General features: G+C 44.6%; 1 protein-coding gene across 3 annotated transcripts in view; it reads left to right on the forward strand.

Annotated features, from left to right (window-relative positions):
• Positions 1-14,155, forward strand: part of PHKA2 (phosphorylase kinase regulatory subunit alpha 2) — a 512,688-nt gene that overhangs the window by 224,148 nt on the left and 274,385 nt on the right. For all 3 annotated transcript variants that reach the window (XM_069205013.1, XM_069205014.1, XM_069205015.1), the window contains exons 12-13: positions 2,091-2,186; positions 5,289-5,396. In XM_069205013.1, the coding sequence (XP_069061114.1) occupies positions 2,091-2,186; positions 5,289-5,396 (204 nt within the window). The remainder of the gene's footprint in view (positions 1-2,090; positions 2,187-5,288; positions 5,397-14,155) is intronic.

Consider the following 14,155-nt stretch of genomic DNA (forward strand, 5'->3'; position numbering starts at 1 on the left):
TCCTCCAAGCAGACTGCTCCTTTGGGAGTATCTTCTGTCACAGGGAAGGGTTCCCCACTTGAACCTGTCCAGTGTCTGCCCTCTTGCGTGAAGATTGAGCGGCAATAGTTGACAGCTTTCAACCTTCTGCCCGAAGTCTGTAATGTAATTTTGGAAGCCACGTCCCTCCTCCAAAAGGGTATACGCCTGTCATTAGAAGAAATTTGTGGCATGGTGCACAGACAAGTGTGTTGACACCTTTCTGCTCCTCTCTGTAAGGTTCTATTTTCTATACTTTTGTTTCCCAGCAGGGCTCTGCTTTGGGCACTCTCAAAGGTTATTTGTCTGCAATCTGCTTTTTTTAAGTTTTCCTGACCAACCTTCATTGTTTAAATCTCCCACTGTAGATAGGTTTCTTAAAGTCCTTACTCATGTTTCCTCCATTCCCACTCAGTATTCATCATGCCCCTGTAGGACTTGAGTTTGGTTTTGACACTTCTGATGTGTGCTCCTTTTGAGTCTCTCCACAATTGTCCTCTCAGGCTTCTCACTTTGAAAATAGCCTTCCTTGTGGCTATCACATCTGGCCACAGGTGATCTAAAAGGCATTGTCATCTAAGCTGCCCTTTGTTTTCCTCTACCCTGACATGGTGGTGCTTTACACATTGGCCTTATTTCTTCTGAAAGTGGTTATGCCATTCCATGTAGGCCAATCCATTACCTTGCCTACTTTTTACACCCCTCACATTGTTCTAACAAAGAGGAGAGACTCCACCACCTGGCCCCAAAAAGAGCGTTGGCGTTCTACCTTGATCGTACCAAAGAGTTCCAGGTGGATGATTAACTCTTTCTTAGTTATGTGGGTGCGAAGAAAGGGCAGGCAGTGCAGAAGAGAACCATCTCCAGATGGGTCGTACTCTGCATTAAAATGTGCTATGCATTGATTAAAAAGCAACCCCCTGAAGATTTGCATGTTCATTCTACCAGAGCCAAAGCTACAACCACTGCGTTAGCACGCGGATTTCCAGTCCTGGACATCTGTCAGGCGGCAGCGTGGGCATCTCTGCACACGTTTACCAAACACTACTGCCTGGACAGTCGGGTCCATAGGGACGGTCACTTTGCCTGTTCGGTCCTGCAGGACTGTCTAGTGTGATCTTGCTTCACAGACCCACCTCTGGGGATGGTATTGCTTGGGTATCTATTTTAAGGTAAGGAATCTACAACTAGAAGTCTCTGTCAGATGGACAAGTTAACTTACCTTCGGTAACGCCTTATCTAGTAAAGACAATATCTAGTTGCAGATTCCTTACTGACCCACTCGTCCTCCCCACTCTGTGAACTGAATTTCTAGGGATAGGGTTTCCACTTTAAGAGCTCTAGTTTTGACGAACCAGTGGTCAGTGTTCTTCATGGCTCTGCGCTTCTGGCGTGAAAAGTTGTGAAAAGAAACTGACATCAACATACCGGGGTGGTCCCTATGTAGAACCGCAATGTAATTTCTGGCTTGGATGATGCCAACAATGGATGGAGTCCATCGTCACCATCTACCGGCACCCGGGGGTACTGGTTGAGGAGACTTTCTAGATCCAGACTGATGCCTGGGGATATTCTAAAGTATGGAATCCGCAACTAGATATTGTCTTTACCAGATAAGGCGTTACCAAAGGTAAGTAACTTGTCCATCACACACAATAGAGATTCCATTAAACCAAGCTTGGCTCATCCATTTCCACAGGTGTACTTGTGAAACACTATTAAGAACTGAATGATAAGATGTGGTTGGGATAATAGGGGTGAGGTGCATACAAGCAATGGCCGCAGGGATTTTGAACTGCTACAACACTAATTACAGCCCCACTACAACGTAACTCAAAATTCCAAGTAGGTTTTTTAGCTAGGAAATCCTTCAGGCTAGCCAAACCAAAATTACTGTAGGTGAGTAAGATTTCCTTTAACATGACTTGATATATTATCATATGTTCATTTTAAAATCCTAATAATCTCAACAAAAAATAAATCCATTCTGTGGTAATAATTCATCAATTATGAGTCTGTTATTTTCGTAGCTAAAGGGTTGTTGACTACACATTTTTTCAATGCATTCTCAGATCCAAGAATATCGAGAGGCCCTTGAGGGAATACTTATCAGAGGAAAGAATGGGATTCATCTAATTCCAGAACTGTATGCTGTGCCTCCGGACAAGGTATTGGAATTCTGAAATCTCCGTGTATTTCCTAAAACTACCTGAACCATTCAGGCAAACTGTGCCAAACCGTTTGATATAAAGGCAACTGTTAATGTATAATTCACACCTGTACCTGTTTGCAGTTCACAAGTGCTTCACTGTTTATTAAACATTTGGAACACCGAACCATGTGTAAATTATGCATCCTGTACTTTACACATTTAAGTGTAAGAAACATACATTTAGGACTTGCACATATTGTGATTACCCTAATTGCGAGTACTCTCTGCATTTCTCACAGAACGCATAAGGATTGAAGAAATATTTTTGTCTCCCAAGGAAAGTACTTTTCACACATTTGATACACATTCCCTAAGTTTGATATATGGATAACTGGAACCCCATCGCAACATATTTGTGAATGCCCATTAAGTTACAAAAGTGAGTGTTTGGTTTGCATTACGTTCCCTACTCACTCCTCAGACACTCCCACTTTTCTAATCTAGCTTTAACAATACATTTAGTGTACATGTGAGTAGCCTTCAACATGCTTAAGCTTCCCCCACTTGCGAATCATCCATAAAGTAGGCATGCAAAAAGGACGAAGGTGTACATGCCTTGGTGTGACTTACATCTAGCAAAGAACTGGGGTTGGAAGCTGTAGATTTTAAGCCTTACAGTATGACTCTTTTTGTGATAGGTTATGTATCGAATTGAATCAATAACAGTTTGCTTCCTTTAAATGCAACCATTTCATGAGGTTTAAGGGCAGTGAGAGGTTAAATACTAGTTCTGCTGTAAGATTCGTTTTCCAGTTAGGAGTGACATCTTTGCATTTTCAACTAATAGAAGACTTAGAGCCTGTTCAGAACACTGGTAACATGTATTATCGGTTTAAAAGAGTCATGAGCCAGAAGGACATACACCGATTTGTAATTAGAAAGGAACTGGATATCTGGGTATCTACAATGATGACTTACCTGAAAATATAGGCTCCCATGTCCAACAAAAGTCTATCTGACTATGTCCCATGATGTATATGAATACATTTTCTAAAACTGTTTTATATCTAGTCCATGTAAACAGATTTTGAAAATGTATCACCACAAGTTGATTATACACTGCTACCTTGTTTCTGTCGGAAATAATGCTTCCTTGTGTACCATCTGTTGATTTTCGAAGGAAATTATATTCCTCCTTTAAATTGTTAAGACACACTTGCGTCTGGTGTGCGCTTTGAAAAATTGCAAATAAATAAACCCTGAGCCCGCGTATGAACGTTCATGTTCATACTTATAGGGAGCGCAAGTCTCTTTAGTGGGAGAAGGTGGCAACTGTGTTATGATGAATTAATCAGGCCCTGGGATCTACTAGAAAATTGCTCACGGTAAACTGAAAGTTCTTGTGCCAGAAGTGGAAGCTGTAGGAGACCGAAGTGAGGTATGATGGCCTCAGCTGGGCACTTTGAATACTTTTAACACTTGTGCTCCGTTTTTCTGTTACTTTTCTCATTCAGCAGAGTATTTTCAGCTGGAGCACAAGGTATTATTGAGTGAAACCTCACTGTTGTCAATCTGTTTCAATAGCCCTTGGCACAACATCACAAAGTAACAACCTTGACCTAACAAGGCTGCAAGGGAGGTATTCACTTCCCAGTGCACCATTTCAGGAAGAAATAATTATCATCCTGAGAACCTGTGGTTTTATGAGGTCTGTGGCACGCTGACACTGCTGGGGCTAATATAGCCCCCAAATTATTTGAAGTTTCCAAACCAGAGCTGGTACATTTATAGTAAAAAGTGTTTTCATTTCCGTGTTCCCAAATGGACTTTTATGCATAAAATACTTTTGTACCTTTAAATTCAAAGCTGTACCAGTTCGGGGTTGTATATTTAAGATGCTCTTCGTATGTTTTCCTTGGATGTATCAATGTTTAAGGGGTTGTGGAAATTGTAGCGCTTCCCCAGCACATTGCTTTGATGCTGTTTGTCTCTGAACCTTTCACCCTTCATACCTTTCACCTTTTCTCGGGATAAAAAATAGGGCTCCCAGTTTACACTTACTTGCAGGACTGCGACTAAAGCGCCGATCGGGGAATCATAATTTGTCCACTGTTTCCACACCAGGAAATTTCCGGGTGTGTGAACACTGGATGCGATTTTACTATCTGGAAAATCCAACTCGTAATCACGTGACTCGGGCACCAGATGCAGCTAGCTGGTCCCGGCCCTGGCACCTCCTCAAAGCAGATGGTAAATGTGAATAATATTACACACATAAAATAGAATTTCACTCAGTAAAACTGGGCATGGACAGTTATTTCTCTTCCCATGGTGCTTAACTAATAATTGTACCATGCTTCTAGGGTGTTACCTCACCGTGCAAGATCCGTGAGGCTTCATAAAGGCCTAAGGGCCTTTAAGCAGTGTGTGTATTGTTTCATGATGTGTGTGTGTGGGAAAAGGGTGTTCTGTTTTCATATTTAAAGTACCATTTACTATAAAGCACTTGTGGAATGAAATGGGGTTACCCCCATGGGGTATCCACCATGTTTTTGATGATGTATCCAGTGTGCCTAATTCTAAATAAGGCCCTGAAGTACGTTTGCATAAAACGTGTCTGATAATTTTGAACTACTCGTTTTGGAAAGCTGGACACAATGCATTTCCTCATGGTTCATTGGAGCCATGGTTGATATAGAAGATTTCTCGTTTGTAACATTATAATGATCACGGGAAAATGTTTTAATTCTCTGTGTCTTATTATTTTACTTTGCCAAGTTATAAATAATAAGTGAATAATCACACTAGAGCACTACATGAAAACGTGGGCATTTACATAGGCAAGTATTTTTGCCATGGATTCTGTCACTACTGAATCTCTATGGTTTCTTTTTTAATTATGTTATGCATTGGGTAGCAACTGAAGAGCTGTCATCATTTTTCCTCATAGAAGAGAAGAGTGTCATAAAATGAAACTATATAATAAAAATGTGCTATGAATTGCTCTTTAACAATACATGTTAATAAGATAATCTATGCTCTGTCAAAATTTTCTGTTTTCACCTTGCATTTAGTTTATGGTTGTTTCTCTGTTTGCCTCCTTTCTGCTTTGGTACAGGTGGACGAGGAGTACAACAATCCTCATTCAGTGGACCGTGTCCCTTTGGGGAAGACACCTCATCTGTGGGGCCAGTCCCTTTATGTCCTAGGGTCACTGCTAGCTGAGGTAAGTACGTGCCTTTGCATAATCTTGGAACACAAGTGGTGGGTGAAACACTCTTGTTTTTTGGTAAAAGCAGTTGCACGTGCCATTGCTGCAGTCCTCTTGCAACTGCCTGATTCAAACTGGCAGTGCTATTATTCTGCCAAACCTGGGGTTCACTGCCTCCTTTAGAGATGGTGAACCACTGAGTTTCTGGTGATCCTGCGTTGTGAAACCCTTGACCCAGCAGGTTGACTACCATATGACTGCTGGGTAATTTTGATGGTCACTGTTGGGTCTCTTGTTGGCGGAAGTGTGCACCCTGTCCAAGGAGGGACTACAATCCTAGTCAAGGTAAGTCACAACACAACCTAAATTATCCTGTGCTCATCCCGTAGCTTGGCACCGAGCAGGCAGGCTTAACTTAAAAGGCAATGTGCAAAGTATTTGTGCAATAACCAATACAGTGAAAACACCACAAAAAATACTCCAAACCAGTTTAGGAAAATAGATAATAATTATCTGAATAAAATAAGACGGAAACGACAAGAATCCAATATGCACAAGTCAAGCTATCACTTTTTAGAGCTTTGGCAAGTCTTAGTCCATAGGAATCAATGGATGTATCTTTTTAGCGCAAAATATCTGGGATGTGTAAAAAATAACGATGCAGAGGGCCGCAGAGGAGGTGATGCGATGGAAAGTGAAGCATTGCGTTTATTTTCCCGGTGCAGCAGACATGGTGCGTTGATTCTTTCCTTGCGGGCAAGGTGTTGCGTTGATTTCTCGGTGCGGAGCCTTGGCTCCTTACTGTGGTGCGGGGATATTTTGACGCCCAGGGACGACACATTGAAAATCCAAAACATGCTGTGAGGATGAAACAGGTGCAGTGTCGATCCTCTAGGTGCTGCACCGATTTTCCAGCCTCAAGACAGGCGCTGCATCAATTCTGCAGGTGATTTGTCGATTTTTGCAGGCGTTGCGCAGAATTTCTGATGCAGTGGATTTTCTCTCTAGTGAAGTCTTTATTGGCCCTGAGACTTCTCAACTGAAGGCAAGCTCAGTCCAAGGCCTCGGAGATCACTTCTGGGGGGAAGGCAAAGTCCATCCAGTAGAGTTAGGGGGCTGCAGGCAGCAGGGTACCAAGCAGGAGAGCAGTCCTTCTAGAAAAACAGTCCAGATGAGTCCTTTTGGCAGCACTACAGTCCCTCTGACAGAGTTCAGTTGTAGGTCCAGAAGTTTCTGATTTTAGTTGGTCACAGTCCCAGTATATATACTATAAGTGCCTTCGAAGTGGAGGAGACTTCAAAGAGTGGTTTTGAAGTGCACCAGTTCCCCTTTCAACCCAGTCCTGTCTGCCAGGAGATCAATGGGGGTTTATCAGTCCTTTGTGTGAGGTAATGCCACTAGCCTTTAAAGTGTAAATGAGATCCCCCTCCACCCTGCCTGCCCAGGAAGACCCATCAGTATGCAGATGAAGCTTAGTGTCCTGTATTTATGGCTGTCTGGCTCGGTGGAATGCACAAGAGGAGCTGTCCACCAGCACAGACCAGACGTGGATTGGAGATAGGCTGTAAGCCACAAAGAGCAGTAAGTGCAGAGAAATGCCTACTTTCTAAAAGTAGCATTTCTAAAATTGTAATGTTGAATCCAGCTTCACCAGTAAACAGGATGTTTCACTAGCATTCCAACCATACCAAACATAACAATGCCACTCCTTTCAGATCAGACATTACCACTTAAAGGTATATAAGGGAATTCCCAATGCTGGCCTATGAAAAGAGCCGGCTTCACAATAGTGAAAAACAACGGTGGGTGTCTTTCACTACCAGGACATGTAAAACTTACAAGTACTTGTCCTGCCTTTTACTTACATAGCACCCTGCCGTTTGGCCTACCTAGGGCCTACCTTAGCGGTGACTTATATTTAATGAAAGGGAAGTTAAAGGCTTCGCAAGCTGTTATAAATGCCAAGTGGAAGGTCAGTGAAACTGCACACAGGCTTTGTAATGGCAGGCTTGAGACACGGTTAAAGGGCTACTTATGTGGCTGGCACAATCAGTACTGCAGGCTCACCCGTAGTATTTAATTTGCAGGCCCTGGGGAAATGTAGTGCATTTTCCTAGGGACTTATAAGTAAATTAAAAATGCCAATTGGTTATGAGCTAATGTTACCATGTTTGGGGAAGAGAGCACAAGCACTTTAGCACTGGTCAGCAGTAGTAAAGTGTGCAGAGTCCTAAAACCAGCAAAAACCAGATCAGAAAAATTGAGAGAGGCAGGCGAAAAGGTGAAGGAAGACCAGCCTACGGCTGTCAGGTCTTACATGTGTCCCCCCAGCTGAAAGCGTGGAGAGCTACCCAACCACTTGGGAGCTCTCTTCACTAAGGCAGAAGAATCTAGAGAGACCATCAGCATTGGAGTGGTCAGTCCCCAGGAGATGCTCCATTGTAAAGTCCATTCCCTCTAGGGAGATGGACCACCTCAAGAGTTTAGGATTTTAGCCCCTCATATGCATGATCCATCTGAGTGGCCTGTGGTCTGTCTGAACCCAGAAGTGAGTACCAAACAGGTGTGGTCTCAGCTTCTTTAGTGCCCAGACCACAGCAAATGCTTCTCTTTCAATGGTACTCCACCTCTGTTCCCGTGGAAGTAACCTCCAGCTAATGATTGCTACCAGCTGGTCTAGGCCCTCCTCATTCGAGTGTGCTAAGACTGCCACTATGCCGTGCTCTGCAGCATCCTTCTGCATGATGAATTCCTTGGAGTATTCAGGGACTCTGAGCACATATGCTGTGCACTGGGCTTCCTTAAGAGAATCTAAGGATTTCTGACAAGCCTCTGTCCAGTTCACCAACCTGGGCTGCTTCTTTAAAGTCATCCCAGTTAAGGGGGCAACAACGGTGCTATAGCCCTTAACAAATCTTCTGTAGCAGCCAGTGAGGTCTTGGTTTGCGTTTTAGGTGGTTGCCAGGCCATGATGGTTTCAATCTTGCCCTTGAGGGCCTGCACCTTACCACCACTTACCAAGTGTCCCAAATACACCAGCACTTGCTGGCCTTAATTGTCAGGTCTACCTGCTGTAGAGCCTGAAGCACCTCTTGGAGGTGATGCAGGCGTTCCTCCCAGCTGGTACCGGAGACGGCAAAGTTGTCTAATTAGGCAGCACAGAAAGCCTCCTTGCCAGGCATGACCTTGTTAACCAACCGTTGGTAGGTAGCAGGGGCATTCTTCAAGCCAAAGGGCATCACCTGGAATTGGTAATGGCCCCCAGGGGTTGAGAATGGTGACCTCTTGTTCACTTCCTCCATTGGGGCGATCTGCCAGTACCCTGATGTTAAGTCAAAGGTACTGAGGGATTTGAAAGTGCCTAGCCTGTCAATAAGCTCATCGGCTCTGGGAATGGGGTGTGCGTCAGACTTGGTGACGGAATTGAGCCTCTGTAGTCCACAAAGAACCGAAGTTCTGGTTGGCGGCATGTTTGGCAGCCTTTCGTACCAACACCATGGGGCTAGACCAGAGACTGCTAGAAGGTTCAGTCACCCCTAAAGCTAGCATCTTGGAGACTTCCTCCTGGATGCTGGCTCTCACCTAGTCTGACAACCTGTACATTTTGTTTTTACAGGGGGAGTGTCTCCCATGTCAGTGTCAAGGACGCACAGATGTGTGAGAACAGTGAGGCAAACTGTTCCAGCAACTGGTAACAGTCACCTTGCTGTTTTGAGGTCAGGTGGCAGAGAGGTTGACACCCTCCACTGACCCATTGTGTTCTTGTGCAGAGAGGAGGTCAGGGAAAGGTTCACTCTCCCCCTCTACACATGAAGCATGGTCATTTCGTTCCTCTTAAAGTGAGGCTTGAGTCTTTTGATGTGGAGCACCCTTAGAGGGCTTTAAGAGGTCTGGAGGTCAAAGTCAAAACAATCTTTATTCATCTGTGATGCAGCCATAAAAGAGAAAATAAATACATTGAATAAATACATTAAAATCCCCAAGATATGATCACTTTTATTCTAGTGAAATCATCATTGTTTGGTGTACATAAGACGATTAAAACGGACATAAAACTATGCAACCTTTTTTAAAGTGCATGGTGCATCGGCTGGTGTCACTACAGTACACAATTCAGTAATAACTCAAGTATATTAAAGAAAATCACAGACCGAAGGCTTAATTAGGGTGCATTGAGGATCTTGATTGCACAGCTGACCGTAAAAAGTGTCATCATCATTGAGCTGCTTTAAAAAGAGTAATGATTTTATGAAGTATGTCAGTCCACGGAATTTAATAAAAGAGATTAAAAACATTTTTGTATATTTCTGATAAAAAACACAGAAGAAAATAAAACGGAGCTGTGTCTGTTTAAAGAGGTTATTGCAGGGACAAACAAGTAAATCCAAGTTATTCTGGAAACCCAGTGGGAAACATAGTAAATTTTATTGTATCGGCCCGAAAGTGAAACAGTAAAGAACATTCCCACCTCCCTCTCCTGCCTTGTAGACAGTAACTGAGGATGTTTCCAGGGTTCATGGACAAGTAACTGGTGATAGATTACTTTAAAACTTCTGTGCTTAACCGTTTTTCTTGAGTACAAGTTAGCAATACATTTTGAACTTGCCTCCTGCCCATAGCAGCACATGTTTCAACATTAGTAAAAGCCTGTGCTACACCAATCGTTTCAAAAGATTGTTTTTACAAATCCCAACCATGAAATACTTAGACCTTTGTCACAAGCTAAGCAGTCTTTGATTATGTTTCTCGTTAAGAGAGCCTCTTCATTTTTACTGATGAAAAGCCATAACAACGGGGGAAATTTGAATCTGATCACCCAAATAACTCAGCACTTGCTCATTGTGACAGACAAAATAGAGGTGGAAAGGGGGGACAGAAAGCGAGCTTCCAACAGAACTGATTTTCCTCAACTTGTATGGGCGAGGGATCACTAATGCCTCAAACTCCTGCCCCATATGTAGCAACAGAGGCACATTGGGAAGAGTAAATTTGCATCCTGGAAACAAATGCTCGACCCCCTGGGGAGATGGTAAACTAAAAGTTTAACCAACAGCTGTCAGCTATATTCGATCAGCTATATTGAGAGACCATGAGCCGGTGGGACTAAAAATCACCCCCAAATACGAGAAGATATTAACTCCAAGTAAACGGCTTGAACCTGCCAATATACTTGATAGGGATATGCTCTTTGGGCCACAGGCCATAACAAACTATTTGGAGAAGTTGGTTAGCAAATTGAGGGAGCCCATGTACTCCACAAACAAGTGGACCATTAATCGCAGGGCTCTAGGCATACAGGCCATTAGTACTGCATCATCTGCATATAACAGAACTCAAAGAGGGGAGCTACAAATCATAGGGAGATCAAGAGTGCATGATGCTAAATGTGTGCCAAGTTTTTTGATATACAAGATGAACAACAGAATTGCCAATACACAACCATGGCGCACCCCACGATCAGTTTAAATTTCCTTGGAAACCTTACTGTAGCCCTTATGTTAAAATGCATAGACGCCAGTAAGTTCACTAATGACTCCTCTATTCCCAATTATAGTAGGATTTGCCAGAGACTAGCCCGGTTCACACAATTGAATTCCATGGAAAGATCCATAAATGCTAAGTACAGAGTAGTGTGCTTCACCACAGTGTATTCACCTAGTACCAGTTTGAGATTCAAGCATTGTTCCTAAACATTTGCTGAAACCATATTGGTATGCATTCAAAATTTTGTTATCCTCTGCCCACTCAGTAATCCTATTGTATTGGACCCTCCTATTGTATAGGCCCTTAGTTAGTGGCCTCCACCCTACGCTCCTTGATTTTGTACCGACCAATCCAGCGGTTATAGAGTGGTCTGAGCTCTAATGGCTCCATGACCATACTTTTTGGCCAGGCTGAAACTCCACCAGAGTGGCCTTGTGATCATACCAGTGTTTCATTACTTCCTGGCTAGCCTCAAGGTTGCACTTGGCCTTTTTCCAGAAGCAAGGCATCTGGTTTCGGAGAGCCAACATGTAGCTGACCACATTCTGGGGGGGCGGTTTCCTGGGAGCTTTCTACCACCCCTCCTTGACAATTCTCAGAGGTCCTCTGACAGGGGGGCCACAGAGGAGTTCGAAGGGATTGAGCCCTACTCCTTTCTGTGGCACCTACCTGTAGACAAAGAGAAGACAAGGAGAGGGGATGTCCCACTTACTCCTCTTGGCCTCAGGTAGGACTGCAATTATGGCCTTCATCGGCTTGTTGAATCTTTCAACTAGACCATTGGTTTGGGGGTGATGGGGTGTGGTAAATTTATAATCTTACATGAACTTCATGTATGCATACATGAAGTTAGTGCCTCAGTCAGACACTATCTCTTTTGGGAACCCCACACGGGTAAAGATACCCCTCAGAGTTCTGGTCACCGTCCTCAGAGGGATTGCCTGTTGCCTAGGGCTGTCTTGAGGTCCAATGGACCATTGACGTTGATGCCCACCCTCTCAAAGAGGGTGCTAATGATGGAAAGTGGAAAACGGGAAGCTTTCAACCTTTTCCCTGACTTCCCACTGGCCTGGCAGGTGGGACAGGACCAGCAGAATGTATCTAAGGCTGTCTTCCTTCTAGGCCACTAAAAGTAGGCAGCAAACCTGGCGAAGGTCTTATCTTGCCCTAAATGTCCTGCCAGGTTTATGTCATGAGCCAAACCCAGTAGGAAGGTCCTGTAACACTAGGGAAGTCCGAGTCCACCAGCACACAGACTTCCTCAGTACCTGGAGCCTTAGGCTCGCTGTAGAGGAGATCATTATCCCAGTAGATTAGGTGGTCCCCAGAGGTTTCACCTGCTGCATGGGCTGAGGACTGTTGCCTCAAGCCCTCAAGAGTGGGACACTCACTTTGAGCTATGCAGAATTCCTCTCTGGTTGGCCCACCCTCAACTTGCCAGCCAGCAAGCTCAGGTAGGTCACCTAGGGTGGCAATGTCCTCCCAGGTTGGCTCAGGGGCCTCTTCCTCAGGGACCCTGTCTACCTCCACCGGAGGAACTTCAGGAACCGGTTTCCCGCTCCCCTTGCCTCTCTCATTGGCAGCTGTCTGGGCCATTGTTCCTGACCCCAGACACCCTTTACTCCTTTCCCAGGCAGCCAAGGACCACGGGCCAGATGTAGGAAGAAATCATTTTGCGAGGTGCAAATTGCGAGTACTAGCGACTCGCAATTTGCACCTCGCAAAATGTTATGCATAAAGGAGTCTCAGACACCTTCTGCGACTCGCTATGGGGTCGCAAAGACCCACCTCCTAAATATTTATGAGGTGGGTCGCAGTTTGTGACCCCATAGTGAGTCTAGGCACTCACGGGGATGGTGGCCTGCTGGGGACAGCAGACCACCATGTCCGTGGCTGCTTTGAAATAAAGCAGTTTTTTTTTTTTTCTCTTTGCAGCCCGTTTTCCTTAAAGGAAAACGAGCTGCAAATAGAAAAAATACTGAAACCTTTTTGTTTCGTTTTTTTTTCAGAGTAGGCAGTGGTCCATAATTTTCTTTTTGCATTCACAAAGGGGAAAGGGTCCCATGGGCATCCCTTCCCGTTTGCGAATGAGTTGCGAGTTGATTTGCGACCGCTTTCGCTGTCACAAATCAACTCTACATCGCGATGCAGTCGCAAATAGGAAGGAAACACCCCTTCCTATTTGCGAGTCGCAAACACATTTTGCGAGTCGGTACCGACTTGCAAAATGTGTTTCTGCATCGCGTAGGGCCTTTTGCGCCTCGCAAACAGCGTTTTTCACCGTTTGCGAGGCGCAAAAGGCTACCTACATCTGGCCCCATGAGGTCATAAAGACCCACTCAGGCAATCCCATCATCTCAAAGTGAGACCTGAGCTTTACCTCCCGCTAGGTAGTTTACTTCAGGTCAATGCCTAACTGACAATCTAAGGCAGGTAGGCCTCACAGCAACTTTCAGAGTACCAGAGACCCGCCCCCACTCAGAGGGAACCAAAGTCACCGGTAGATGGCTCTCACGATTGTTGGCAACTATGACTTATTGGAATGTATTCGGTAGGACCTGCTCTTCTTACACCAGCTCAAACTTGACAGTTGTCATGCTGGCTCCTGTGTCACGCAGAGCCTCCACTTGTTGCCCATTAGTGGTGACCCACTGCCTATGCTTGTAAGTATTGGCAGGCATGTGAGCATTTGGCACCATATCTTTATCCTTCAGGGACACTAGGGTTACCTTTGTCTGTCCCCCCAAACTAGCTGGGACTAACACCTCCCAGAGCGCTACACTGGCCTACCCAGTTGTCTGCCCATCAGTGAGGAGCTGTGCCCTCTTGGGACATTTGGAGTCACCCTTAGAGTGTCCATACTTGGAGCACTCTATACATTGGAGTACAAACCTCCCTGTCTTATTATAAAAGAACCCTTTCTTCTTAGGATCAGAATGGGACTGGTTACCACTACTCTCTTGGGAATTTCTTTGGGGGCCTTCAGAGAACTACTTATTTTTAGCTTTTTCTCCTTGCTCTTTCTTCTGGTGGGAACTCCGACCACCTTTGTGGGTGTCCCCTCCCCCCAGATACCTTCTTAGACACTCTGGTGCCAAGCCATAGGTCCATCTCCTCTGCAAGCTTCTTGGGACCAGTCAGCTTACTGTCATCTAGGTGATGGCGCAACTCTGTAAATGAGATACTGACCATTTGTTCTCTCAAGATTACATTGTATTAACCAACATAATCATTAGGTTTGCTGCCCTGCATTCAGCCATTCAGTGCCTTACTGGATTAATCAATGAAAT

This window comes from Pleurodeles waltl, chromosome 8 (assembly GCF_031143425.1).
Source record: "Pleurodeles waltl isolate 20211129_DDA chromosome 8, aPleWal1.hap1.20221129, whole genome shotgun sequence".
NCBI lineage: Eukaryota > Metazoa > Chordata > Amphibia > Caudata > Salamandridae > Pleurodeles > Pleurodeles waltl.